The 26726-nt window shown below is 47.3% G+C and overlaps 1 protein-coding gene and 1 long non-coding RNA gene across 2 annotated transcripts in view; both read left to right on the top strand.

Annotated features, from left to right (window-relative positions):
* Positions 1 to 238: 238 nt before the first annotated feature.
* The window catches only part of LOC119522813, a 201152-nt gene continuing 174664 nt past the window's right edge, over positions 239 to 26726 (top strand). Inside the window, exon 1 of the long non-coding RNA XR_005214541.1 lies at positions 239 to 316. This is a non-coding gene — a long non-coding RNA (uncharacterized LOC119522813). The remainder of the gene's footprint in view (positions 317 to 26726) is intronic.
* Positions 1584 to 9639, top strand: PJA1 (praja ring finger ubiquitin ligase 1). Its single transcript, XM_037821471.1, is given in 2 exon segments — positions 1584 to 2692; positions 8134 to 9639. Coding segments are annotated over 2 exon segments (1341 nt in total). The 5' UTR covers positions 1584 to 2399; the 3' UTR covers positions 9182 to 9639.

Below are 26726 nucleotides of genomic sequence, written 5' to 3'. Positions count from 1 at the left end.
GAATATCTGCTAAATGTTTCGCATTTATTAAATCTGACTGTTGGCTACATTTTCCGCTGTCCCTTTTCTGTATTCTTTCATCATTTAAAATGCAATAATGCTTTCACGCCCACCCTGACTTGCCGAGCGCAGCTTCCACCTCCGCCGCATCCAGGGGGCGGGCTCCAGACGACGCAACAATCACTTCCGCCGTCGCCACCTCCTGCCGTCTGGAGGGGGCGGAACTGGAGACCCGGGAGGAGCGGCTGTGATGGTGGTGGCGGTCGGAGGTTCGAGAGCTCTTCTCTTCCGCGGACCGTGCGGGCGTCCCGAGTAGGTGAGTGCGAGGCGGTTTATTTCCTCAGGTCCTGGCCGTAGGGTGAGTGGCCGAGCGCGGGGGTGGGATGGGGAGGAAAGGCAAGGATTTGGCGGGGGTGGGGGGTGGTTTCTAGTGAACTGATTTTCGGGTTCGCCCCTCGGAAAGAGGTGGAGCGGGCTCAGGACCTGCTTGCAGAGTAAGGCCTCGATCCTCCGTCCACCCGTAGAGGGGGTTCTATTCTCCGTGGCCGAGCCCCTGCGGGTGACACGGCTTCCCACTCAAATGGCTTGAATCGCTATTTGAGGAGGGAGTGGTGGTCGCGGCCCTTTCCCGCTTCCCTCTGCCCCCTCCCCTTCTCCTTCGCCAATACCTTTGCGGAACACCCTACGGCCTGTTTCCCCCGCATTTTGTCGTTGTTTTGCTGAGTGGTAAATGGTTAACGTTGTTGGTAGGTAACAGTGTTGTTCCCTGGAAGAGAACTGTTGTCAGAAAAAAGAAAGAAAGAAAGAAAAAATTATTCCCAGGGAAAATCTATACCCAACTCCTTTTCTTCCCCCCACCCCCCTCTTCCTCACTACATCCCACATGGGTTTGGAGCTGTCATTTGAACTGATAATGCTTTCCCCTCTCTCATTATGACATTGCTGCCCCCTTCCCTTCCCACCCTCTCTCCTTCTATCCCTTTCCTCTCCCCCTCACCCCTTTCGTTCTACACAGACACAAACCTTGCAGTGCAGCCCCCTCACCCCTGGCACTCTCAAGGTCCCAGCGCTTCCCCAGCCCCCACGTATGTGCGTGCACACACACCCCCAAACACACACCCTCACCCCCTTCAGTGCCTTTACCCCGCCCCTCACTGCCTGCCACATACGCACCTCCAGGACAGGCCTCCCTCCCTCTCTGTGCTCTGGCAGACACACGCACACACCCTCTGGCCTCTCCTCCCTGTCTGTCTCACACACACACACACACACACCCCTCAAGGGCTCTCCACTTCTGCTCCCTGTCACATATGTGCTCCTTTTTCCAGTCCCCGTGGCCACACACACTCACACAAATCCTTCTCCAGGGACACAACCACCTCCTTGCTTGCCATATTCTCACATCCACACATTCTTTGATTGCTGGCCCCTGTTCCACATGCACATCCCTCTCCAGCACTGCTCCCCTCCCTCCGCTCCAGGAGCCCCTCACCCCCAGCCTGCTGAATTTGCTTGCACTGATATTTCCTCATGACTGCCTTCCATTTTGATGCACACGCAAACTCACAGACACCCCCTGTCCAGCGCCACCATACCGTCCCTTGCTTGCCACATGCACATAAACTCCGGCATCCCTCCATAGATTTCCACCTGCCACACATACAGCTCCACACACTTGTTCTTTTTTTCATACACACCCCATCCTCTGAAACCACCCCGCCCATCCATGCCTGTCATTTTCACACTTAAACCCAGAAGGATCTCATTTAAACACTTGCATCCTCTCCCAGTTCTGCTGCGACCTATGCCTCCCCCTACAAACCCAGACACCCTGCCACCCACCCCCCGTTTGCATGATGGCTGGACCCCTTCCACCTGCCCCTCTCCTCCTAACAGATGTGTGCACATGCACCCACATGCAGTGATCCATATTTTCCACTCTATGCCAATTTGCATTTCTCTTGCGTGTCTGTGGGGCTCCGAAAAATGCAGGCACCCCATAAAAACTGCAGCAGTCTTTCCTCTTCCCACGTTGGTGCAGTTCCACAGCAATTCACCCACTTTCCAAGCATTCGGTCGCCCCCCACCTTCCGTCAGATTCTCCCTTAAGTCTGGCTTTCCTACAGGCACAGTTTTGTAATCATTTTGCCAACATTAAAAATGTGTTCCAGGTCCACACTTGACAGTCACTGGAATGCTACTCCAGGACTTAGAAGAAAGTGAAACTAATTTTAAAGGCCCCTTATGCTTTCTGTTACCTGCCTGCTGATGTGAAGATAAATCTCCCTGCTCTTTTATTCTGAGCTAATTTGACTTTCCCATCTCCAAAGTGGTGCAGGGAGCCAGGAGTCTTGGCACCCAATCCCCAGCTATGTTGGAAACCTTCCTAAGTCAGAGCAATGGGTCAGGAGTCTAGCAAGCCAGTCTGGCCCAAACCACTAGGAGGGTAGCAGTCCAATACAGGCAGGAGATATGGAAGAAGGCATGCTTATGTCAGTTTCAGGCTATCCACGAGCCAGCAGAACAGGATTTGCAACCAGAGAAAGACAACCTCTGAAGTCCCAATGCACAGATCTGCCCCCAGTCAAACCACCAAGAGGAGCCAGTCACCATTTTCTACCATTCGTTGTAGTTGGGATGACAGTGAGAGCTTGGGCAGCAGTCTGAATGTTGATAATGAGGACTATTCCAGGTACCCAGCCAGAGAGTACAGGGCTTCGGGTAGTAGGAGACCAGTGGCTTATGGACATATTGACTCTTACGGGGCAGTTGATAGTGAGGAGGAGGGGGCTGGGCCTGTCGAGCCACCACCAGTGAGAGGGAAAACTGGCAAGTTCAAAGAGAATAAGATATATGACTCGGAAAGGGGGGCGAGATCTTTGACTGGGGTGCCACCACAATTCTCTAGTTTTAAGCCTGACGGGAGAGAGGTGCTTGACAAGTTAGACCCAGCCCCTGTAGCAAGAGGCTCTGCTAGCAGAGCTGAGTCTGTGCAGCAAAGTAGCAGGGCTTTGCCGATGTCTTCTGCCGAAGGCAAGGTGGCTACAAGTGGTGACAGCCTGGGGAGGGAGAGACAGGAGCAGAATTTACCTGAGCATCCCGGCAGGGCCCCTGTGAATATTTGTGGTGGTGGGGAAAATGCCCCAAAGGGTTCGGAGGAACCAGTGGTGCGGTCGCAGTTGACTCGTCTGGGGGGGGGGGGGTGGCGGCCGGTTGCTAAATCCTAGGCTCTCGGGATTGCTCGGAGGGTACCGGCGGCGGGGGGCTCTTTCCTGGAGGCGAGGGCGAGGCGGGGGACTGGGCCCGGTCCCCGGCGGTGGCGTGCAAGGTGTGGAGGGCGGCGAGAAGGAACAGGCGGGACACGTTTCTTTGAGGGTGAGGAAGCCAAGAGAGTTTATTAGGGGAGAGTACAAGCTTATATCGGGCGGTTTAGAGGGCGGGGTGGCTGTAGGGGTTAAAGGCTTGGATTGGTTCTGAGAGGGCGCGGAGGTTGATTGAAAAGGGGCGGGAGTTGCTCCGGTAACGAAGAGGGTGGAGGGTGCGGGTAAGGCACGGGGGGGGGGGGGTTTTCTCCGGCAAGCCCTCCCCAACGGTTGTACTTTGGGGTGAGGAAATGGGGCCTGCATTCGGCTCCGCTTTCTCAGGCCCGGGGGGCCGTGGAGGGCGCTACCACCCGTGCCCCACTACCTTTCCTAGGGGCTGATCAGTTCCCCTGGCCCAGGCCCGCCAAGTCGGAACTCGATAACAGTGTCCCACATTTCCCCCTTCTTTTCTAATTAGAGGAAGAAGCTTACCGGAGAGATCCGCCAAGGGATGAGGGAAAGGGGAGGTGGGGGAAGGGATAGGGGTAGATGGTAGTTAGAGAGGCTGGAGCTCGACGTTGGTGTGGCGCCCGGGCGTTCGAGAGGGGCCTCGCTGCTTGTGGGATGGACGAGGGTGGCGACGCTGCGGAGGGTTAGCTTCTTCAGTGGAGGCAAGTTGTTGATACTGGACTTGCACAAATGATGAAAAGACAGCATTGGCTTGGTTCTTAGCAAGCTGGACAATTCTGCGGATAATGCAGGGCCCTAGGGTGAGAGCTAGAATAATCATTAGTAGGGGGCCGATGAGAGGGAGGAGGTATGGGAGGAGGGGGGTAAAGATGTGGGACCAATAGTTGGTGGCTTCACGGTTTCTTTTGCGTTGTTCTAGTCCCTCTCGGACCTTCTTTAGGCTGTCTTCGGCGAGACCTGTGGAATTGGCATATACACAGCACTCTTCTCCTAGGGCGGCGCAAAGGCCTCCTTCTTTGAGGAGGAGAAGGTCGAGACCTCGGCGGTTTTGGAGCACGACTTCAGAGAGGGAGTTGACAGAATTTTTAAGATGGGAAATAGCGTCTTGTAGGTGACGAATGTCCTCGTCAACAGCCGCCCGGAGGTGAGTTAGGGTGGAGCCTTGACTGGCTAATGCAGCGATTCCGGTGCCAGCGCCTGCAAGACCTAAGAGGGAGGCAATTGTGAGGGCGGTGATGGGTTCTCGCTTTTGCAGAGTGGCAGGGACTGCAGTTCTTTCCAGGCGGAGGAAGAAATTTTCCTCGCTGTGGTATAGGACCGTAGGGATAAGGACAATTAGGAGGCAAGTTTCATTAGTTGTATTGAGGGTTTGCACATTAAGGCAGGGGGTAAGTCCTGTAGAGGAGCAGAGTCATTGGGAGGAGTTGTGGGGAATAAGAAACTTGGCAGAGCTGCTGGGAGATGAGTAGTTGGTACAAGCTGTGAGGTTGGGAGAGTTACTTGAGCGAGGGCGGATGCACTTTCCTGTAAAGGAGACTGAATGAAAGGTTAGGGGGACGGCAGAGGTATTCCAATTGCATTCCGAGGGGCTATTTTCTGTATTTTCTGAAAAGGAAAGATTGGAGGCGACGGGCTCATACAGGGAGGAGGAGGTGGAGAGGCAAAGCCAGCAGGAGGAGGTAAGATTGGGGTTGGAGGAATTCACTGAGGTGAAGGCTGCTTGGATAAGGCCGAGGAGGGGAGAGGAGTAATGAGAGGGGGGCAGAAAAGGTTGGGGTGGTGGGGTTGGCGATGCGCTGTTTGTAGCTGAGGTGCGGTTTCCGGATGCGCTGCTTGTAGTTGAGGTGCGGCTGGAGGGCTGTGGATAAAGGGGGTTAAGGACTTGGTTGGGACCTATGCCAGAGGGTGTTTTTAATGCAGTATTTTGGCATGGTTGGCTTGCAGCCTCCTTTTTTATGAGAATAAGTGATCCTCGGTCGGCTCCTTTCTCATAGATTCTGAAGCCCCAAGTTCGACCGAGTAACCAGGAGGGATTAGTGGGGAGCTGCACTGTAAGATTAAGATGTGTGCAGGATCCCTCACTTTCTTGGCCGAGCCAGTTAACAGTAGGGAGTTTGCACCCTGGAGGGGCCCACCTTAAGGTAAGGTATTGATCAGGAACAGGAGGCTTCCAATTAGTGGCTAATGTTTCACACCCCCAGTATGCACAGTAGTACTCGTTGGGGGAATTGCAGTACGATTTTCCAGGATTTGAGGATGGGCACCTGTAATATTGGGCCTGGGGATCACTTACCTTTTGAGCGCAGGTTTCTTCGACTCTGGAGACAAAGGTGGCGAAAGGCTCACTCGGTTCCTGGAAGAGCTTGGTGAATTTATTAGGCCGACAGGCGGAGCAGTTGGCAAACGCTCGTAAGGCGATTCCCCGAAGGATAGGCCAAAAGGTGGCGGGCACATTAATATAGGCGGATGCATTTATAAACGTTCCCGTGCCCAAGTAGGCTTCGGGGTGATGATAGACTCCAGTGGCTGCGTCTTGCTCGCTTTGCTTAGCTGCTTCCGCCTGGAAGTGAGCACGCCAATCAACAAACTGGCCGGGGTTAAGAATGGTACGGGCAAGCGAGGCCCAGTCTTGGGGGAGGTAAAAGTCCATGGCGAGATCCTGTAGTAATTGGGAAGCGTATGGGCTACCTAACCCGTCTTCCTTGATGGCCCTGCGAAGCTGCTTGATAGTATCTGAGTCAATGGGATACCAGTCTTACGGTTTCTGCGGTGTGGGGGTAAGGTTAAGAGGAAAGCAGCGAAAAGCACGAGAGAAAGGAGGACGCGCTTGCAGAGGGCCTGGCGCGGGAGTGGGGGTAGGGGGAGCGTTGTCCCAAGGGTTGCCTTGAGGTGTAGAAGGCAGCCAGGGGTTGTTAGTCGGCAGGGTGGGAGGAGCGGCGGCAGCTGCCGGTAGCGGCTCCGAGGGGGAGCTCGCCGAAGGGGGAGGCGGAAGTGGGAGGCCCCAAGCGTCGCAAGACGGCGGTGCGGTGGGAGTGGCTAAGGCATAAGATGGTGGACTAGCCCCGTCCTGTGAAAGGGCGGGGCCCAAGGCATAAGATGGCAGACTAACTCCGCCCTGTGAAAGGGCGGGGTAAAGCGCATGCGGTTTCCGGCCCGGCTTAGGGCTGACGTCATCACTAGAGCACTTCCTCCCCTCAGTGGAAGAAGAAGGAGGAAGTTCGCCATTTTGGAGAGGCTTAGTATTGCTTTGTTTTTGGGGGGCGACTTCGAGCGCGTTGTTAATCTGCTCGACTAAGGATTCTGCGTCCGAATCGTGGTCTGCATTGGTCTCGCTGTCTGAGTCTGTTGACTGGGTTGATAGGGCCTCCTTGGATTTAATGGGGCCTCGATCAGGGGGGAGGGAGCCTTGAAGGCAGGAGCGGACGGTTATTAAGGTGGGGAGCAAGCCGGGAGGGAAGCGCTTGCTCTCATGTTCCATGGCGTTGGTGACCTGATCAATAAGGCGATTATAAGTAACAGGGTCCCAAAGATGGCAAGTGGTGAGCCATGGGTTAAAGGGCAGCAGGAGGTCCCAGTATACTTGCAGCTGCCGGACAGACACCTTACAGCGATGTGTGTCTAGGAGACCCGCTAGAGCGCGAACTTGAGGTGCTTGGCGTGCAGATAGACGATTACCCATAGCGGAGGGAGAAAAAAAAAGGGGGGTTGATTATTGAGTAAAGAAAATGAGGCAAACCGTGGCCGCGAGGCCGAAGGAGACAGCGAGAATAGAAAGCAGGACCCTCTGGTAGCGAGAGCAGTTTGGGGGGGCGGTCGCAAAGAGGCACACGGCGCCAAACAAAGAAACAAAGACACAGAGGACTACAGCAAAGTAATGGAGGGGAAGAGGGAGAGTGTTAGGAGGAATGGGGGTCATAGGAAGAGAGGACGAAAGGTAGTCGGGGGCAATAGCCGGGTTAATTCGGGAAAGGAAGAGCGGCCCGGGCGCGGAGCGGCGTGGGAGAGGTGGCTCCGGACGTGGAGCGGCGAGGGAGAGGCGGCTCCGCGGGGCGGCGAGGGAGAGGTGGCCCTTACCTTGCAGGCGAGGAGAAGGGGAGTTGGAGAGGCGTCTGGGCGAGCGGGTGGTTTTACTGGACCGCTGCGTGGAGAGGACCGGCCCCACATTGGGCGCCAGTTGCGGTCGCAGTTGACTCGTCTGGGGGGGGGGTGGCGGCCGGTTGCTAAATCCTAGGCTCTCGGGATTGCTCGGAGGGTACCGGCGGCGGGGGCTCTTTCCTGGAGGCGAGGGCGAGGCGGGGGACTGGGCCCGGTCCCCGGCGGTGGCGTGCAAGGTGTGGAGGGCGGCGAGAAGGAACAGGCGGGACACGTTTCTTTGAGGGTGAGGAAGCCAAGAGAGTTTATTAGGGGAGAGTACAAGCTTATATCGGGCGGTTTAGAGGGCGGGGTGGCTGTAGGGGTTAAAGGCTTGGATTGGTTCTGAGAGGGCGCGAAGGTTGATTGAAAAGGGGCGGGAGTTGCTCCAGTAATGAAGAGGGTGGAGGGTGCGGGTAAGGCACGGGGAGGGGGGTGGTTTCCTCCGGCAAGCCCTCCCCAACGGTTGTACTTTGGGGTGAGGAAATGGGGCCTGCATTCGGCTCCACTTTCTCAGGCCCGGGGGGCCGTAGAGGGCGCTACCACCCGTGCCCCACTACCTTTCCTAGGGGCTGATCAGTTCCCCTGGCCCAGGCCCGCCAAGTTGGAACTCGATAACAGTGTCCCGCACAGTGGTAAGGCCTAAAATCAGAAATATGGCAATTCCAAACTGCGTGAAACCAAAAATATTTTTTGATGATGATGATGATGATGATGATATGCCACACAGTACTTCCAAATGGAGGGATACAGCCAACACTGATGAAGACCACTCCGATGGCCTGGCGAGAAGAGGCAGAGGTGACAGTTCAAGTGGCTACCCTGAGCTGAAATACCCTGAACAAAAGAGGGAAGCAAGGAGTGACCAAGTGAAGCCAGAGGAGGTGCTGAGACAACGGTGTACCATGGCCGACCCTGACTTCCGGACCTACAGTGATGATTACTACAAGTACTGCGACGAAGACTCTGACAGTGACCAAGAGTGGACTGCTGCTCTGCACCGCAAGTATCAAGGGGAAGAGCAAAACCTATCCTCCAGTGGCAAAAGCTGGGAGATGCTACCAGGGAAGGAAGAGCATGAGCCCGAGCAGCCTGGAGCGAAGGCTGGTGGCAGTGCCAGCCCTGTCGCCGGTGCCAGTGCTGGCAGCAATGGCAGCAATTACCTGGAAGAAGTTCGAGAACCCTCTCTTCAGGAGGAGGAGCAGGCATCCCTGGAAGAAGGAGAAATCCCTTGGCTCCAATACAATGAAAACGAGAGCAACAGTGATGGGGATAATGATTCTGGTCATGAGTTTATGCAACCTGGGGTGTTCATGCTGGATGGGAATAACAACTTGGAAGATGACTCCAGTGTCAGTGAAGACCTAGAAGTGGATTGAAGCCTCTTTGATGGATTTGCAGATGGACTAGGAATGGCCGAAACCATTTCCAATGTGGATCCCCAGTTTCTCACCTACATGGCACTTGAAGAACGCCTGGCTCAGGCAATGGAGACCGCCCTTGCACATCTGGAGTCCCTCGCCGTGGACGTGGAGGTGGCCAGTCTGCCCGCGAGCAAGGAGAGCATTGATGCTCTCCCTGAGATCCTGGTCTCTGAAGATCACAGCACAGTGGGTCAGGAAATGTGTTGCCCCATTTGTTGCAGTGAGTATGTAAAGGGGGAGGTAGCGATGGAGCTGCCATGCCACCACTATTTCCACAAGCTGTGCGTGTCCGTCTGGCTTCAGAAGTCAGGCACCTGCCCTATGTGCCGCTGCATGTTCCCTCCCCCACTGTAAAGACCTAGGTGATTTACTCCTGGTCTGATCATTTTGCCCAAGCAAAATCCACAATATTGCAGGAGCCCTCTCAGAATTAATGATTGAGATGAGAAACCGATCAGTCAATTAAGCCAAGCCTGTTGATTCCTTGTGATCATTTCCAGTGTGAAAATTGTTGTGTGTGATTGCATTAAAAATCATGTTGTAACTTAGAGGTTAGAAAGGGAAAACTAGACTTTCTAAACAGTACTTGAGATTGCAGTAAAGGACATAATTTTCTAACCTGAAAGTTGCAATAAGTTGCATTTTTTTTCTTCAGTAGAATACTGAAGTTGCTGTTAACTGTACTGTCAAGTTTCTCTGTTAAATATGTCCAAAAGACATAATCATTTCTGTTGCATGTGTATGGGTTAACATTCCTGTAATTGCAGTGCAATAAAAGCTTATTAAAGTTCTGCTTTTGGTTTTACATGGTATAATGGAATTGTTTCGTTTTGTCTAATACAGTGGGACTAAGTGATTTCATGATTGAGCCTTTGCATCAAAAGTGGAGGCGTTTGGTGTTCCCAAAAGTAGAAACCTTTTGTTTCATCGAGAATGCTTAAGTCCAACAACAACTGCAAGAAAAATTAACGGTAATTATTTTTAAAGGTAGAAATAAAGTGTCTGGTTGTCGGACTACTCAGTAGTACTGGGGAAAAGGCTAGAGAGAGAATACCCTGCCTTGGGGAAGGAAAGAAACAATGAGGAAGCATGGTAAAAGTGAAAGTACATTGGGAGGGATAAGTTCAAACTGAGTTAGGTGGGAGTGGGTTAAAATCACATTTTAGAAAACAAACTCTCAGATGGAATGGGGAAAAAAATAAAGCTGTATCACAGCATACCTTAACACAGTGACACATAGAGGAATAGCAAAATCTATGCCGGTCAAATACGACCAAAAAAGAAAAGAAAATACAGAAACCCCCCTATATAGAGTAAACAGGTTTTAACATTTGGCCATATTAGCTTCAGATCCTCTCTCCCTTCCTCTCTCCCTCTCTCTCCCTCTTTCTCTCCACATATATATAATTTCCATTAAATAAAAATTTCCAAACATAGGTAAAGTTTCTCACCCCATCACATTTGTTGCCTTCTCTCCACAGAGGTGGGAATAGTCTGTTTACTTCTTGTCTTATGTTTTTACACATGTGTGTGTGTACATATATATATGTATATGTATATAGATATATAGACTCAATACAGGGTAATTATACTTTTTTAATGGCCATAAATGATAGAATGTATGTATCGTTTTGCAGCTTGATTTTTTCACTCAACACTGTTTCTGAGATTTAGTCATTTTGATAGATGTAAATCTAGTTCATGCATTTTAACTGCTGTATATTAACTATTCAATTGAATGAATTACCAGTTTATTTTATCCATTCCCCCAGTGATGGACATTTAGGTTCTTCCCAGTATTTTGCTGCAGTGAACATGCTAAGATGTCTCTGTGCACATGTGTGAGTTTCTCTAGGATAAGTACATGGAAATGGAATTGCTGGGTTTGAGCATCTTCACCTTAACTAGATGCTGCCAAATTGCTTTCCAAAGCAAGTGTAATAATTTATGCTCCTACCAACAGTTTCTGAGAGCTGTTTGCCCACATCTCCAACAGCCTTAGGTAAGGCTCAGAACTCACTGGTAATTAGTGACACGTAAATTGAAACAGCAGTGAAACATACCGTGTCCATTAGAAAATAAAGTTTTTTGTCATGATACGATCTAGTTTTTGGCCAGGATGAAAAGCATGGGACACTCATACACTGTTGGTGTGAATGTAAACCATGGCAGCCTTTTTGGAGAGCAGTTGGGGTCATAGCTTTCAAAACATAAAAGTGGTGCATCTCCTTCAACCGAACTTGGATACTTTTGGTAGTATGGGGTTGCTTCTATGCAGCAGTTAAAAATTGTATGTACTGATATGGAAAGATCTCTAAGACATAATGTTAAGTAAAAAAAGCATATTGTAGAGCAGTATGTACAGTCTGGATGTAAAATAAAACCTTATCCAACCAAAAACTATTTATGAAAATGTGTGGAAGGCTACATACCTACTGAAGGCAGTGATTCCCTCCTGGGAGGGACAAGGGGTTGGGGGAGAGAAAGGAGGCTTTTGATTTCATCCAAAGTAATTAATTTGCTTGATTTTTTATATGAATATTAGCCAAATAAGTAAAATAAGAAAAAATTGCAGTTTTAAAAAAGCAAGATAATTCTATTCTCTCACTGTAAGTATGGAAACATGGGCAGAGGCCACAGTCCTTTTTGCTGCAGCTGGTCAAAGCCAATAGTTGATATTAATGACTTTGTCGCCCCCCCACCCCACTCTTTGATCCTCCATTGCCTTTCGCCAGCACTTCGGCTGGTCGTGGAGATTCAAGAGTCTGAGACCTTGGTGTGGGGGTGGGGCAGGGTTCTGGTGGTTCCCATTTATCTTTGCTGTGTCCTGATGGGCACCACACATGAATGAATGAGAGTGCCAGGAGAATCCTTGGGGCCTGGTCACCATTCTCCTTTTGCTCCTGGTGCACAACACCAACCCTAACATCCCCTAGGAGAGTCAGAATTAATAAATTCGTTGAACAGCCCAGTGCCAGAATCCCCCTACCAGTATTGGAGAACTCTACCCCTGCCAAGTGTCTCAGTGGCAGTGAGGCCCTGCCTCCTAGGGAAGCCCACAGGCCCGGAGACCTGTGCCCCCAGACCAGGAGCAGCTAAGCCTCAGGCCTAGAATCTCAGCTAAACCTAGCAAGCACTTGCACCCAGTACTTTCAGAAGTGCAGGGTACATGAAGCCTTCCTTCTGGTGTTGCTGTGGAGATGATTGGTGGTAGCACTGGATCGTGTTCATGCCATGGGTCCTGTGCTAATGGTGCTGGCAGCAGATAGCTCCTGTGGTGAGCTGTGGCTTGGCTGCCCAGTTCCCTTGTTCCGGCCAGTTTCTGATTTTCCAGCCTTCCCTGACAACCCCTCAAGCTCCCTCATAGCTTTCCAATAAAATTTTTTTGCTTAAATCACCTAGAGTTGGTTTCTGTTGTTTATAACCAAAACTCCCAATGGTACACCTGCCAATGCCGTAACTCCCTTTTGTGCCTGTTCCCTAGTCATATGAGATATTCCAGAATGGCCAAAGGTCAAGCAATTTCTGTTTACAATGCAGTGGATCTGTTCTTGACACCTGGAGGCGTGGATCTAAAGCAGCAGGCCTCAGGGGGAGAGAGACATGAAGCTGTCATTTCTGAGAGGAGGTTTTTATTGGGGTGCTCATTAAAGATGCTACCCACCACACTTCACTTCTTGGTTTCTGGACTTGTCTGGCAATAGAATCAGTAGCCCCAAATTTTGGTCACTGATTTGGAGCATAAAGCACTACATCTTGTTAGAGAGCACCCCAACTTCCTGAGGTGGTTTCTCCCATTTGTCCCTATAGCCAAATCAACGTTAAGTCCCTTCCTCTGCTCTAAGGCACTGCTACCCTCTGAGTTCTTCTTCCAGTTAAACCCTTCTGTATCTGCGCTCACTGATTTCAGACTGGGAAATGTCCTTTCCAGCCTTGTCTCAATTCTGTCCATTCTTTTACAAAAAGTCCTGTTCATGTGCTGGCTCCATAAAAATAGTTTCTGATGCCCCTAGCTCAGAATGGCACTTGCCTGCTTCCCTCTTTGCCTCTGTTCGTCTCCTGTTTCTATGCTGTTGAGGTCAGGAGCTACATCCAAGTCATTTCTATAGCCCTAACACGCAGTGCTTGAGACAAAACATTCAGCCACACTTGCTGACAAGGTGAAAACATGCCTCTCCCAAGGTAGGCTCAGGCGAGGGGTTGGGTTCAGAGAGAACCCAAAAGGAGTCCAGGGGGCCTGGCCCCTCCAGGCTCATCTGACCCAGCATTAAGGTCCTTACCCCCAGCCTCCAGGGGCCCTGGCACCTCTCCTTCTCCGGACCTGCTATCCTGTTGTCTTCCCAGTGCCCTCACCGTTTTTCTGTTTGTCCTACTGAATTTCCAGTGTTTGAGAGGCAGCTTCCTGCCCGGGGCCTGTGGGTAGGAGGTGGTGCTTATGTGAAGATGGAGAAATAAATGGCAACTGGCCTCAGCACGCCCCTCCTTTGGCTTGGGTCAAACCTCTGACAAACCTGGAGCTGATGGGATGCTTGCACTTCTGCCACTGGGTCGTCTTGGGAAAAGGGTCTGGTGTGAAACAAGCCAGGTACTGGGAGACCCCTGAGCAACCCTCTCGGCCTGCCTCAGTGTTTGCATCTGCAGAATGGGACCTTACAACCTGGCCCTTGGCTGCAGGTTTCTGCTGGCCCCAGCACTCCTCAGGCTCTATTTCCTCCCTCCAGATTTCAGTCTCCCAAGAAGGGTGGTAAAATATTAGTAAGGCTCCATAACCTCTCATGTTTGGACCAGACTTCCCCAAACCCTCTCACATTCCATGATTCCGCCTACCCTCACATCAACCCCAGATGCGTGTTGCCTTCACTTTAGTGGTAAGAAGACTGAGATTCAGAAAGGTGGTGGCAGTTTGGAGGAGTGAGCATGTGTGTGTCAGCTTGGTGGGGGGGAGGCAGTGGAGGTGACTTCTCCCCACCCATCCCAGTGTGGCAAGGAGTGGGTGGGGATCTTTTCCTCAGAGTAAAAGCCCAGGATGTCTCCAGCTAGACCTTCCGGTCACAGGCGCCAAATACTGCCAGCCTCCCAGGCTGCACACTGAAGTTACCAGGACAAGAGCAGCCAGGAGCACCCAGACAGGAGGGCACCAGGCATTTTGGTAGCAAAAAGAGAGCTGGGATGCGGGATCCTTCTTCCACAGGATCTTCCACGGGAGCTGGGGACTAGGAGACAGTGGTTGCTGAGAGAGTCAGAGGTATCTGGAAGAAATAGGGCCTGGGAACCAACCTGAAGCAAGCTAGGAACCACAGCATGAAGCCCAGAAAGTGAAATCTTCAGGGAGCCTGGGGAACCCAGTCCAAGGCATCGCTCAGTTCTGGTTATGCTTACATTCAGCGGGCGTGTTCATAACCTACTCTGGGCCCAGAGCTGGGGGTTCAGAGCTGACTAGTTGAGTTCAATTTGAGTCCCTGCCTGTGGTGTGTTCGACCAGGGCCTGCAAGAGATGAGTAAGGCCCAGTCCTTCCCTCAAAGAGCTCATAGTCTAGTGCGAGAGACAGACTTGGAAAGAGAGAATTGCAGTCTTCTGTGGGGAGAGGTATGTGGAGACAAACACAGAGTGACATGGGAGCCTGGAACCTGGCAGGCAGTGCTGGGAAATGGGGCTGGTCATCAGAGGCATTCTTGGATGAGTTGACTCCTAAAGTGTAAGTAGGTGTTAGCCAGGTACCGAAAGGGGAGTGAGGGGAGGAGGGACCCTTTCAAACATTATCAATAGGTTGTCAATTGGCACAATTTGTTTGAGATGCCATTTAGTGAGATGCATTAATATTTAAAGTCCACTCACTCTGTGGCCCGGCAATTCCAATAGTAGGAATCCAACCTGCACAAACACAAGCGCAAGGTGGTTTGTACAAGGATATTCATTGCTGCAGTGTTTGCAGTAGCAAAAGACTGGGAAGCATTTAAATGTCCATCACTAGAGGCCTGGTTAAGTACATTATGGCACAGCCATCATGTGCTTTGCTACACGTCCTTTTCCCAAAATGAGGCAGATCCTCACTCATTGCTGAGGAACAGGATCCCAAAACCAAGGGGTAACAAAATCAAGGCACAGAGCAGTGGGCACACTTGCAACCATTCCTATGTCACAAAAGATGTGCATACATATATGCTTAACTGTACATAGGTTTCCCGGAAACATACACAAGAAATAGGGGCCAAGGTCAGGGGTGGACAAGAGGCCTCGTCTTTGTTTTTTAAACTTTGGAGTTTTTGTTAATTTGCTTTTGCATTTATTTGTTATCATGAGCATACATGACCAAGTCAAAAAAGGAAGGAAGGGAGGGAGGGGCTGGGAGGGAGGGAGCAGGCAGACAGGCAGCAATCTCAGGCAATGGAACAAAGGCTTGGAGGTGTGAAATAGTATGGCTCTGCCTAGTGGAACAGAGACATTTCAGGTGACTTCCAGTAAAGAGGTGGGGAGTTGATTGCAGGATGCAAGTGAGAAAATGGCAGTCAGGACACCACAATATCAGGGCCCGTGGGAACCAGAAACAGAGGCCCAAGCAGGCCTCCTTGGGAGAAGACGTACCACGCCTGAGCCGGCTTCATGAAGACAGGGTGTAGGGGCCGGAAGGTGGCCCAGCATCCAGAGCTGACCTGCTATAACCTCAGATGTGGAAAATAGATCTGCAGATTGTGGCTGTGCATAACCAGAAGATTATCAGGAAAGCTACCATCATGTCACCTAACCATACTTCTCACCCAGTGATGGGATTATAGGTTATGTTAAGTTTCTTTCCATTCTGGGGGCATTTCTCAAATTCTCTTCAACAAGTAGGTAATCAAGGGGAGAAAAGCTGAAAAGAAAATTGGAACGGTGCTGGAACACTGGCTCTTAAACCCCTCAAGGCTGGCTCTGCCTGAGAGAAGCCAAGCAGGCCCTTCATCAGCCATCCCTGGTCCTCCTTCAGAGTTGTCAGGAAACCTCACTACCTGGCAGTGTGGGTCAGTGGAAAGACCACAGCATTTGGATCATACCTGAAACCCAATTTTAATGCCTATTAACTGTGATTCTTGAGCAAGGCACATACCTACTCTGAGCCTCAGTTTATTTATTTATAAAATGGGGAAAAAGAATCCCTATCCAGTAGGGTGGTTGGAATGGGCAAATGTAATAATGGATGGATGGAATGTGCTATGTAAGCCTAAGGGGATTGTTGTTTCTCCTGGCTCTTTTTTTTTTTTTTTTTTTCCTGGGCAGGAGCAGCAGGAGCCCAGGGCTTAGAAGGAAAGACAAACAAACAAACAGACAATCAAGGAGTACTGCCTGGATGGAAAGAATCCCCCTCCTTCCCCATCGGTCTCTCTTCAGCAACATAGCAAATCTGACTGTGGATGCCTGGCCCCAGTCTGGAGAAACAGACTTAGCAGGAGTCCAACATTCCCTTTGGAAGCAGAGTGTGACAAGATGGGGGAGGAGGAGGGAGCAAAATATTTGCTACTGTTTTTTTTCCTGTGCAGTTGACTTTGTGGGCCGAGACCATTTGCTCACCCCCTTCAAACTGGCTGAGGAATGCAGGCTGGTCCAAGCTGGATGGACCCAGTGTCTCCTGGCCCCTCCCAGAGCCCCAGCCTGACCCCTCCTCAGGGCCTAAGATGAAGGAGCTTCTGTGTCACGGTGCCCCCGCCTGATTAGACGTGGCTGCCATGTTGACTCCTCCCTTGCCAGCTGGGCATTAGGGAGAAACAAAAAAAATGCCTAAAGCTTGCACAGAGTCCTCACAACTAAATGAATAGCTGGGGGGCAAGATGGCAGACTGGTGAGCTGTATATTTTAGTTACTCCTCCAGGAAAGTAGGTAGAAAGCCAGGAACTGTGTGGACTGGACACCACAGAGCAATCTGACTTTGGGCATACTTCATACAACACTCATCAAAACGTGGAACTGATGAGATCAGCGAAATCTGTAAGCTTTTGTGGCCAGGGGACCCGCACCCCTCCCTGCCAGGCTCAGTCCCGTGGGAGGAGGGGCTGTCAGCTCCGGGAAGGACAAGGGAGAACTGCAGTGGCAGCCCTTATCGGAAACTCATTCTACTGATCCAAACTCCAACCATAGATAGACGGAGACCAGACACCAGAGAATCTGAGAGCAGCCAGCCCAGCAGAGAGGAGACAGGCATAGAAAAAAAACAACAGGAAAAACTCCAAAATAAAAGCGGAGGATTTTTGGAGTTCTGGTGAACATAGAAAGGGGAAGGGCAAAGCTCAGGCCCTGAGGCTCATATGCAAATCCTGAAGAAAAGCTGATCTCTCTGCCCTGTGGACCTTTCCATAATGGCCCTAATTGCTTTGTCTCTTAGCATTTCAATAACCCATTAGATCTCTGAGGAGGGCCCTTTTTTTATTTTAATCCTTTTTTCTTTTTCTAAAACAATTACTCTAAGAAGCGCAATACAGAAAGCTTCAAAGACTTGCAGTTTGGGCAGGTCAATACAAGAGCAGAACTAAGAGAGCTCTGAGACAAAACGCAATAATCCAGTGGCTGAGAAATTTTACTAAACACCACAACTTCCCAAGAAAAGGGGGGTGTCTGCTCACAGCCATCATCCTGGTGGACAGGAAACACTCCTGCCTGTCGCCAGCCCATAGCCCAGAGCCGCCCCAGACAACCCAGTGTGACAGAAGTGCTTCAGATAACAGGCACACACCACAAAACTGGGCGTGGACATTAGCCTTCCCTGCAACATCAGCTAATTGTCCTAGAGTTGGGAAGGTGAAGCAGTGTGAATTAACAAAGCCCCATTCAGCCATCATTTCAGCAGACTGGGAGCCTCCCTACACAGCCCAGCAGCCCAGAACTGCCCTGGGGGGACAGCACTCACCTGTGACATAGCACAGTCATCCCTCAACAGAGGACCCGGGGTGCACAGCCTGGAAGAGGGGCCCACTTGCAAGTCTCAGGAGCCATACGCCAAATCCAAGGACTTGTGGGTCAGTGGCAGAGACAAACTGTGGCAGGACTGAACTGAAGGATTAGACTATTGCAGCAGCTTTAAAACTCCAGGATCACCAGGGAGATTTGATTGTTAGACACACCCCCCTCCCTGACTGCCCAGAAACACGCCCCATATACAGGACGGGCAACACCAACTACACACGCAAGCTTGGTATACCAATTGGACCCCACAAGACTCACTCCCCCACTCACCACAAAGGCTAAGCAGGGGAGAACTGACTTGTGGAGAACAGGTGGCTCGTGGATGCCACCTGCTGGTTAGTTAGAGAAAGTGTACTCCACGAAACTGTAGATGTGATAAATTAGAGATAAGGACTTCAATTGGTCTACAAATCCTAAAAGAACCCTATCAAGTTCAGCAAATGCCAAGAGGCCAAAAACAACAGAAAATTATAAAGCATATGAAAAAAACAGACGATATGGACAATGCAAGCCCAAGCACCCAAATCAAAAGATCAGAAGAGACACAGCACCTAGAGCAGCTACTCAAAGAACTAAAGATGAACAATGAGACCATACTACGGGATACAAAGGACATCAAGAAGACCCTAGAAGAGCATAAAGAAGACAATGCAAAACTAAATAAAAAAAAAGATGATCTTATGGAAATTAAAGAAACTGTTGACCAAATTAAAAAGATTCTGGATACTCACAGTACAAGACTAGAGGAAGCTGAACAACGAATCAGTGACCTGGAAGATGACAGAATGGAAAATGAAAGCATAAAAGAAAGAATGGGGAAAAAAATTGAAAAAATCAAAACAGACCTCAGGGATATGATAGATGATATAAAATGTCCGAATGTAAGACTCATTGGTGTTCCAGAAGGAGAAGAAAAGGGTAAAGGTCTAGGAAGAGTATTCAAAGAAATTGATGGGGAAGACTTCCCAAATCTTCTAAACAACGTAAATACACAATCATAAATGCTCAGTGAACTCCAAATAGAATAAATCCAAATAAACCCACTCCGAGACATATTCTGATCACACTGTCAAACACAGAAGAGAAGGAGCAAGTTCTGAAAGCAGCAAGAAAAAAGCAATTCACCACATACAAAGGAAACAGCATAAGACTAAGTAGTGGAGGCGGGGCAAGATGGCAGATTGATGAGCTGTAAGGTTTAGTTACTCCTCCAGGAAAGTAGGTAAAAAGCCAGGAACTGCGTGGACTGGACACCACAGAGCAATCTGTCTTTGGGCATACTTCATACAACACTCATGAAAATGTCGAACTGCTGATATCAGCGAAATCTGTAAGTTCTTGCTTCTAGGGGACCCGCGCCCCTCCCTGCCAGGCTCAGTCCCGTGGGAGGAGGGGCTGCCAGCTCCGGGAAGGAGAAGGGAGAACTGCAGTGGTAGCCCTTCCCGGAAACTCATTCTACTGATCCATACTCCAACCATAGATAGACTGAGACCAGACACCAGAGAATCTGAGAGCAGCCAGCCCAGCAGAGAGGAGACAGGCATAGAAAAAAAAAAAATAACACGTAAAACTCCAAAATAAAAGCAGAGGATTTTTGGAGTTCTGGTGAACACAGAAAGGGGAAGGGCGGAGCTCAGGCCTTGAGGCGCATATGCAAATCCCGAAGAAAAGCTGAACTCTCTGCCCTGTGGACCTTTCCTTAATGGCCCTGGTTGCTTTGTCTATTAGCATTTCAGTAACCCATTAGATCTCTGAGGAGGGCCCTTTTTTTTTTTTTTTTCCCAATCCTTTTTTCTTTTTCTAAAACAATTACTCTAAGAAGCCCAATACAGAAAGCTTCAAAGAATTGCAATTTGGGCACGTCAAGTCAAGAGCAGAACTAAGAGAGCTCTGAGACAAAAGGCAATAATCCAGTGGCTGAGAAAATTCACTAAACACCACAACTTCCCAAGAAAAGGGGGGTGTCCGCTCACAGCCACCATCCTGGTGGACAGGAAACACTCCTGCCCATCGCCAGCCCCATAGCCCAGAGCTGCCCCAGACAACCCAGTGTGACGGAAGTGCTTCAAATAACAGGCACACACCACAAAACTGGGCGTGGACATTAGCCTTCCCTGCAACCTCAGCTGATTGTCCCAGAGCTGGGAAGGTGGAGCAGTGTGAATTAACAAAGCCCCATTCAGCCATCATTTGAGCAGACTGGGAGCCTCCCTACACAGCCCAGCAGCCCAGAACTGCCCTGGGGGGACGGCACTCACCTGTGACATAGCACAGTCATCCCTCAACAGAGGACCCGGGGTGCACAGCCTGGAAGAGGGGCTCACGTGCAAGTCTCAGGAGCCATACGCCAATACCAAAGACTTGTGGGTCAGTGGCAGAGACAAACTGGCAGGACTGAACTGAAGGATTAGACTATTGCAGCAGCTTTAAAACTCTAGGATCATCAGGGAGATTTGATTGTTAGGGCCACCCCCCCTCCCGGACTGCCCAGAAACACGCCCCACATACAGGGCAGGCAACACCAACTACACACGCAAGCTTGGTACACCAATTTGGCACCACAAGACTCACTCCCTTACTCACCAAAAAGGCTAAGCAGGGGAAAACTGGCTTGTGGAGAACAGGTGGCTCGTGGATGCCACCTGCTGGTTAGTTAGAGAAAGTGTACTCCACGAAGCTGTAGATCTGATAAATTAGAGATAAGGAGTTCAATAGGTCTACAAACCCTAAAAGAACCCTATCAAGTTCAGCAAATGCCACGAGGCCAAAAACAACAGAAAATTATAAAGCAGATGAAAAAACCAGACGATATGGATAACCCAAGCCCAAGCACCCAAATCAAAAGACCAGAAGAGACACAGCACCTAGAGCAGCTACTCAAAGAACTAAAGATGAACAATGAGACCGTAGTACGGGATATGAAGGAAATCAAGAAGACTCTAGAAGAGCGTAAAGAAGACATTGCAAGACTAAATAAAAAAATGGATGATCTTATGGAAATTAAAGAAACTGTTGACCAAATTAAAAAGATTCTGGACACTCATAGTACAAGACTAGAGGAAGTTGAACAACGAATCAGTGACCTGGAAGATGACAGAATGGAAAATGAAAGCATAAAAGAAAGAATGGGGAAAAAAATGGAAAAAATCAAAATGGACTTCAGGGATATGATAGATAATATGAAACGTCCAAATATAAGACTCATTGGTGTCCCAGAAGGGGAAGAGAAGGGTAAAGGTCTAGGAAGAGTATTCAAAGAAATTGTTGGGGAAAACTTCCCAAATCTTCAGAACAACATAAATACACAAATCATAAATGCTCAGCGAACTCCAAATAGAATAAATCCAAATAAACCCACTCCGAGACATATACTGATCACACTGTCAACCACAGAAGAGAAGGAGCAAGTTCTGAAAGCAGCAAGAGAAAAGCAATTCACCGCATACAAAGGAAACAGCATAAGACTAAGTAGTGACTACTCAGCAGCCACCATGGAGGCGAGAAGGCAGTGGCACGATATATTTAAAATTCTGAGTGAGAAAAATTTCCAGCCAAGAATACTTTATCCAGCAAAGCTCTCCTTCAAATTTGAGGGAGAGCTTAAATTTTTCACAAACAAATGCTGAGAGAATTTGCTAACAAGAGACCTGCCCTACTGGAGATACTAAAGGGAGCCCTACAGACAGAGAAACAAAGACAGGACAGAGAGACTTGGAGAAAGGTTCAGTACTAAAGAGATTCGGTATGGGTACAATAAAGGATATTAATAGAGAGAGGGAAAAATATGGCAAACATAAACCAAAGGATAAGATGGCCGATTCAAGAAATGCCTTCACTGTTTTAACGTTGAGTGTAAATGGATTAAACTCCCCAATTAAAAGATATAGATTCGCAGAATGGATCAAAAAAAATGAACCATCAATATGTTGCATACAAAAGACTCATCTTAGACACGGACACAAAGGAACTGAAAGTGAAAGGATGGAAAAAAATATTTCATGTAAGCTACAGCCAAAAGAAAGCAGGTGTAGCAATATTAATCTCAGATAAAATAGACTTCAAATGCAGGGATGTTTTGAGAGACAAAGAAGGCCACTACATACTAATAAAAGGGGCAATTCAACAAGAAGAAATAACAATCGTAAATGTCTATGCACCCAATCAAGGTGCCACAAAATACATGAGAGAAACACTGGAAAAACTAAAGGAAGCAATTGATGTTTCCACAATAATTGTGGGAGACTTCAACACATCACTCTCTCCTATAGATAGATCAACCAGACAGAAGACCAATAAGGAAATTGAAAACCTAAACAATGTGATAAATGAATTAGATTTAACAGACATATAGAGGACATTACATCCCAAATCACCAGGATACACATACTTTTCTAGTGCTCACGGAACTTTCTCCAGAATAGATCATATGCTGGGACATAAAGAAAGCCTCAATAAATTTAAAAAGATTGAAGTTATTCAAAGCACATTCTCTGACCACAATGGAATACAATTAGAAGTCAATAACCATCAGAGACTTAGAAAATTCACAAATACCTGGAGGTTAAACAACGCACTCCTAAACAATCAGTGGGTTAAAGAAGAAATAGCAAGAGGAATTGCTAAATATATAGAGACGAATGAAAATGAGAACAGAATATACCAAAAACTATGGGATGCAGCAAAAGCAGTGCTAAGGGGGAAATTTATAGCACTAAATGCATATATTAAAAAGGAAGAAAGAGCCAAAATCAAAGAACTAATGGATCAACTGAAGAAGCTAGAAAATGAACAGCAAACCAATCCTAAACCAAGTAGAAGAAAAGAAATAACAAGGATGAAAGCAGAAATAAATGACATAGAGAACAAAAAAACAATAGATAGGATAAATATCACCAAAAGTTGGTTCTTTGAGAATATCAACAAGATTGACAAGCCCCTAGGTAGAATGAAAAAATCAAAAAGAGAGAAGACCTATAGAAACAAAATAATGAATGAAAAAGGTGACATAACTGCAGATCCTGAAGAAATTAAAAAAATTATAAGAGGATACTATGAACAACTGTATGGCAATAAACTGGATAATGTAGAGGAAATGGACAATTTCCTGGAAACATGAACAACCTAGACTGACCAGAGAAGAAATAGAAGACCTCAACCAACACATCACAAGCAAAGAGATCCAATCAGTCATCAAAAATCTTCCCACAAATAAATGCTCAGGGCCACATGGCTTCACAGGGGAATTCTACCAAACTTTCCAGAAAGAACTGACACCAATCTTACTCAAACTCTTTCAAAACATTGAAGAAAATGGAACACTACCTATCTCATTTTATGAAGCTAACATCAATCTAATACCAAAACCAGGCAAAGATGCTACAAAAAAGGAAAACTACCGGCAAATGTCCCTAATGAATATAGATGCAAAAATCCTCAACAAAATACTTGCAAATCGAATCCAAAGATACATTAAAAAAATGATACACCATGACCAAGTGGGGTTGATTCCAGGCATGCAAGGATGGTTCAACATAAGAAAATCAATCAATGTATTACAACACATTAAAAATTCGAAAGGGAAAAATCAAATGATCATCTCAATAGATGCTGAAAAAGCATTTGACAAAATCCAACATCCATTTTTGATAAAAACACTTCAAAAGGTAGGAATTGAAGGAAACTTCCTCAACATGATAAAGAGCATATATGAAAAACCCACAGCCAGCATAGTACTCAATGGTGAGAGACTGAAAGCCCTCCCTCTAAGATCAGGAACAAGACAAGGATGCCCGCTGTCACCACTGTTATTCAACATTGTGCTGGAAGTGCTAGCCAGGGCAATCCGGCAAGACAAAGAAATAAAAGGCATCCAAATTGGAAAAGAAGAAGTTAAACTGTCATTGTTTGCAGATGATATTATCTTATATCTAGAAAACCCTGAGAAATCAACGATACACCTACTAGAGCTAATAAACAAATTTAGCAAAGTAGCGGGATACAAGATTAATGCACATAAGTCAGTAATGTTTCTATATGCTAGAAATGAACAAACTGAAGAGACACTCAAGAAAAGGATACCATTTTCAATAGCAACTAAAAAAATCAAGTACCTAGGAATAAACTTAACCAAAGATGTAAAAGACCTATACAAAGAAAACTATACAACTCTACTAAAAGAAATAGAAGGGGACCTTAAAAGATGGAATTATATTCCATGTTCATGGATAGGAAGGCTAAATATCATTAAGATGTCAATTCTACCCAAACTCATCTACAGATTCAATGTAATCCCAATCAAAATTCCAATAACCTACTTTGCAGACTTGGAAAAGCTAGTTATCAAATTTATTTGGAAATGGAAGATGCCTCGAATTGCTAAAGACACTCTAAAAAAAAAAATGAAGTGGGAGGACTTACACTCCCTGACTTTGAAGCTTATTATAAAGCCACAGTTGCCAAAACAGCATGGTACTGGCACAAAGATAGACATATAGATCAATGGAATCGAATTGAGAATTCAGAGAAAGACCCTCAGATCTATTGCCGACTGATCTTTGATAAGGCCCCCAAAGTCACTGAACTGCATTATAATGGTCTTTTCAACAAATGGGGCTGAGAGTTGGATATCCATATCCAAAAGAATGAAAGAGGACCCCTACCTCACAGCCTACACAAAAATTAACTCAAAATTGACCAAAGATCTCAATATAAAAGAAAGTACCATAAAACTCGTAGAAGATAATGTAGGAAAACATCTTCAAGACTTTGTATTAGGTGGCCACTTCCTAGACTTTACACCCAAAGCACAAGCAACAAAAGAAAAAATAGATAAATGGGAACTCCTCAAGCTTAGAAGTTTCTGCACCTTAAAGGAATTTCTCAAAAAGGTAAAGAGGCAGCCAATTCAATGGGAAAAAATTTTTGGAAACCATGTATCTGACAAAAGACTGATACCTTGCACATATAAAGAAATCCTACAACTCAATGACAAGAGTACAAACAGCCCAGTTATAAAATGGGCCAAAGATATGAAAAGACAGTTCTCTGAAGAGGAAATACAAATGGCCAAGAAACACATGAAAAAATGTTCAGCTTCACTTGCTATTAGAGAGATGCAAATTAAGACCACAATGAGATACCATCTAACACCGATTAGAATGGCTGCCATTAAACAAACAGGAAACTGCAAATGCTGGAGGGGATGCGGAGAAATTGGAACTTTTATTCATTGTTGGTGGGAGTGTATAATGGTTCAGCCACTCTGGAAGTCAGTCTGGCAGTTCCTTAGAAAACTAGATATAGAGTTACCATTCGATCTAGCAATTGCACTTCTCGGTATATACCCGGAAGATTGGAAAGCAGTGACACAAACAGATACCTGCACGCCAATGTTCATGGCAGCATTATTCACAATTGCCAAGAGATGGAAACAACCCAGATGTCCTTCAGCAGATGAGTGGATAACTAAAATGTGGTATGTACACATGATGAAATACTACACGACAGTAAGAAGGAATGATCTCATGAAACATATGACATGGATGAACCTTGAAGACATAATGCTGAGCGAAGTAAGCCAGGCACAAAAAGAGAAATATTATATGCTACCACTAATGTAAACTTTGAAAGATGTAAAACAAATGGTTTATAATGTAGAATGTAGGGGAACTCGCAATAGAGAGCAATTAAGGAAGGGGGAACAATAATCCAAGAAGAACAGATAAGCTATTTAATGTTCTGGGGATGCCCAGGAATGACTATGGTCTGTTAATTTCTGATGGATATAGTAGGAACAAGTTCACAGAAATGTTGCTATATTAGGTAACTTTCTTGGGGTAAAGTAGAAACAGGTTGGAAGTAAAGCAGTTATCTTAGGTTAGTTGTCTTTTTCTTACTCCCTTGTTATGGTCTCTTTGAAATGTTCTTTTATTGTATGTTTTTTTTTTTTTTAATTTTTTTCATACAGTTGATTTAAAAAAGAAAAGAAAGTTAAAAAAAAAAAAAAAGAAAATCAAGGAAAAAAATATGTAGTGCCCACTTGAGGAGCCTGTGGAGAATGCCAGGGGTATTGGCCTACCCCACCTCGATGGTTGCTAACATGACCACAGACATAGGGGACTGGTGGTTTGATGGGTTGAGCCCTCTACCATAGGTTTTACCCTTAGGAAGACGGTTGCTGCAAAGGAGAGGCTAGGCCTCCCTATAATTGTGCCTAAGGGCCTCCTCCCGAATGCCTCTTTGTTGCTCAGATGTGACCCTCTCTCTCTAGCTAAGCCAACTTGAAAGGTGAAATCACTGCCCTCCCCGCTACGTGGGATCAGACACCCAGGGGAGTGAATCTCCCTGGCAAAATGCAATATGACACCCGGGGAGGAATGTAGACCTGGCATCGTGGGATGGAGAACATCTTCTTGACCAAAAGGGAGATATGAAAGGAAATGAAATAAGCTTCAGTGGCAGAGAGATTCCAAAACGAGCCGAGAGGTCACTCTGGTGGGCACTCTTACGCACACTTTAGACAACCCTTTTTAGGTTCTAAAGAATTGGGGTAGCTGGTGGTGGATACCTGAAACTACCAAACTACAACCCAGAACCCATGAATCTTGAAGAGAATTGTATAAAAATGTGGCTTATGAGGGGTGACAATGGGATTGGGAAAACCATAAAGACCACACTCCACTTTGTCTAGTTTATGGATGGATGAGTAGAAAAATAGGGGAAGGAAACAAACAAACAGGCAGAGGTACCCAGTGTTCTTTTTTACTTCAATTGCCCTTTTTCACTCTAATTATTATTCTTGTTATTTTTGTGTGTGTGCTAATGAAGGTGTCAGGGATTGATTTAGGTGATGAATGTACAACTATGTAATGGTTCTGTGAACAATCGAATGTACGATTTGTTCTGTATGACTGCGTGGTATATGAATATATCTCAATAAAATGAAGATAAAAAAAAAAAAAAAAGAAA

Source organism: Choloepus didactylus, chromosome X (assembly GCF_015220235.1).
Source record: "Choloepus didactylus isolate mChoDid1 chromosome X, mChoDid1.pri, whole genome shotgun sequence".
NCBI lineage: Eukaryota > Metazoa > Chordata > Mammalia > Pilosa > Megalonychidae > Choloepus > Choloepus didactylus.
This window is presented reverse-complemented; position numbering and strand designations above follow the sequence as displayed.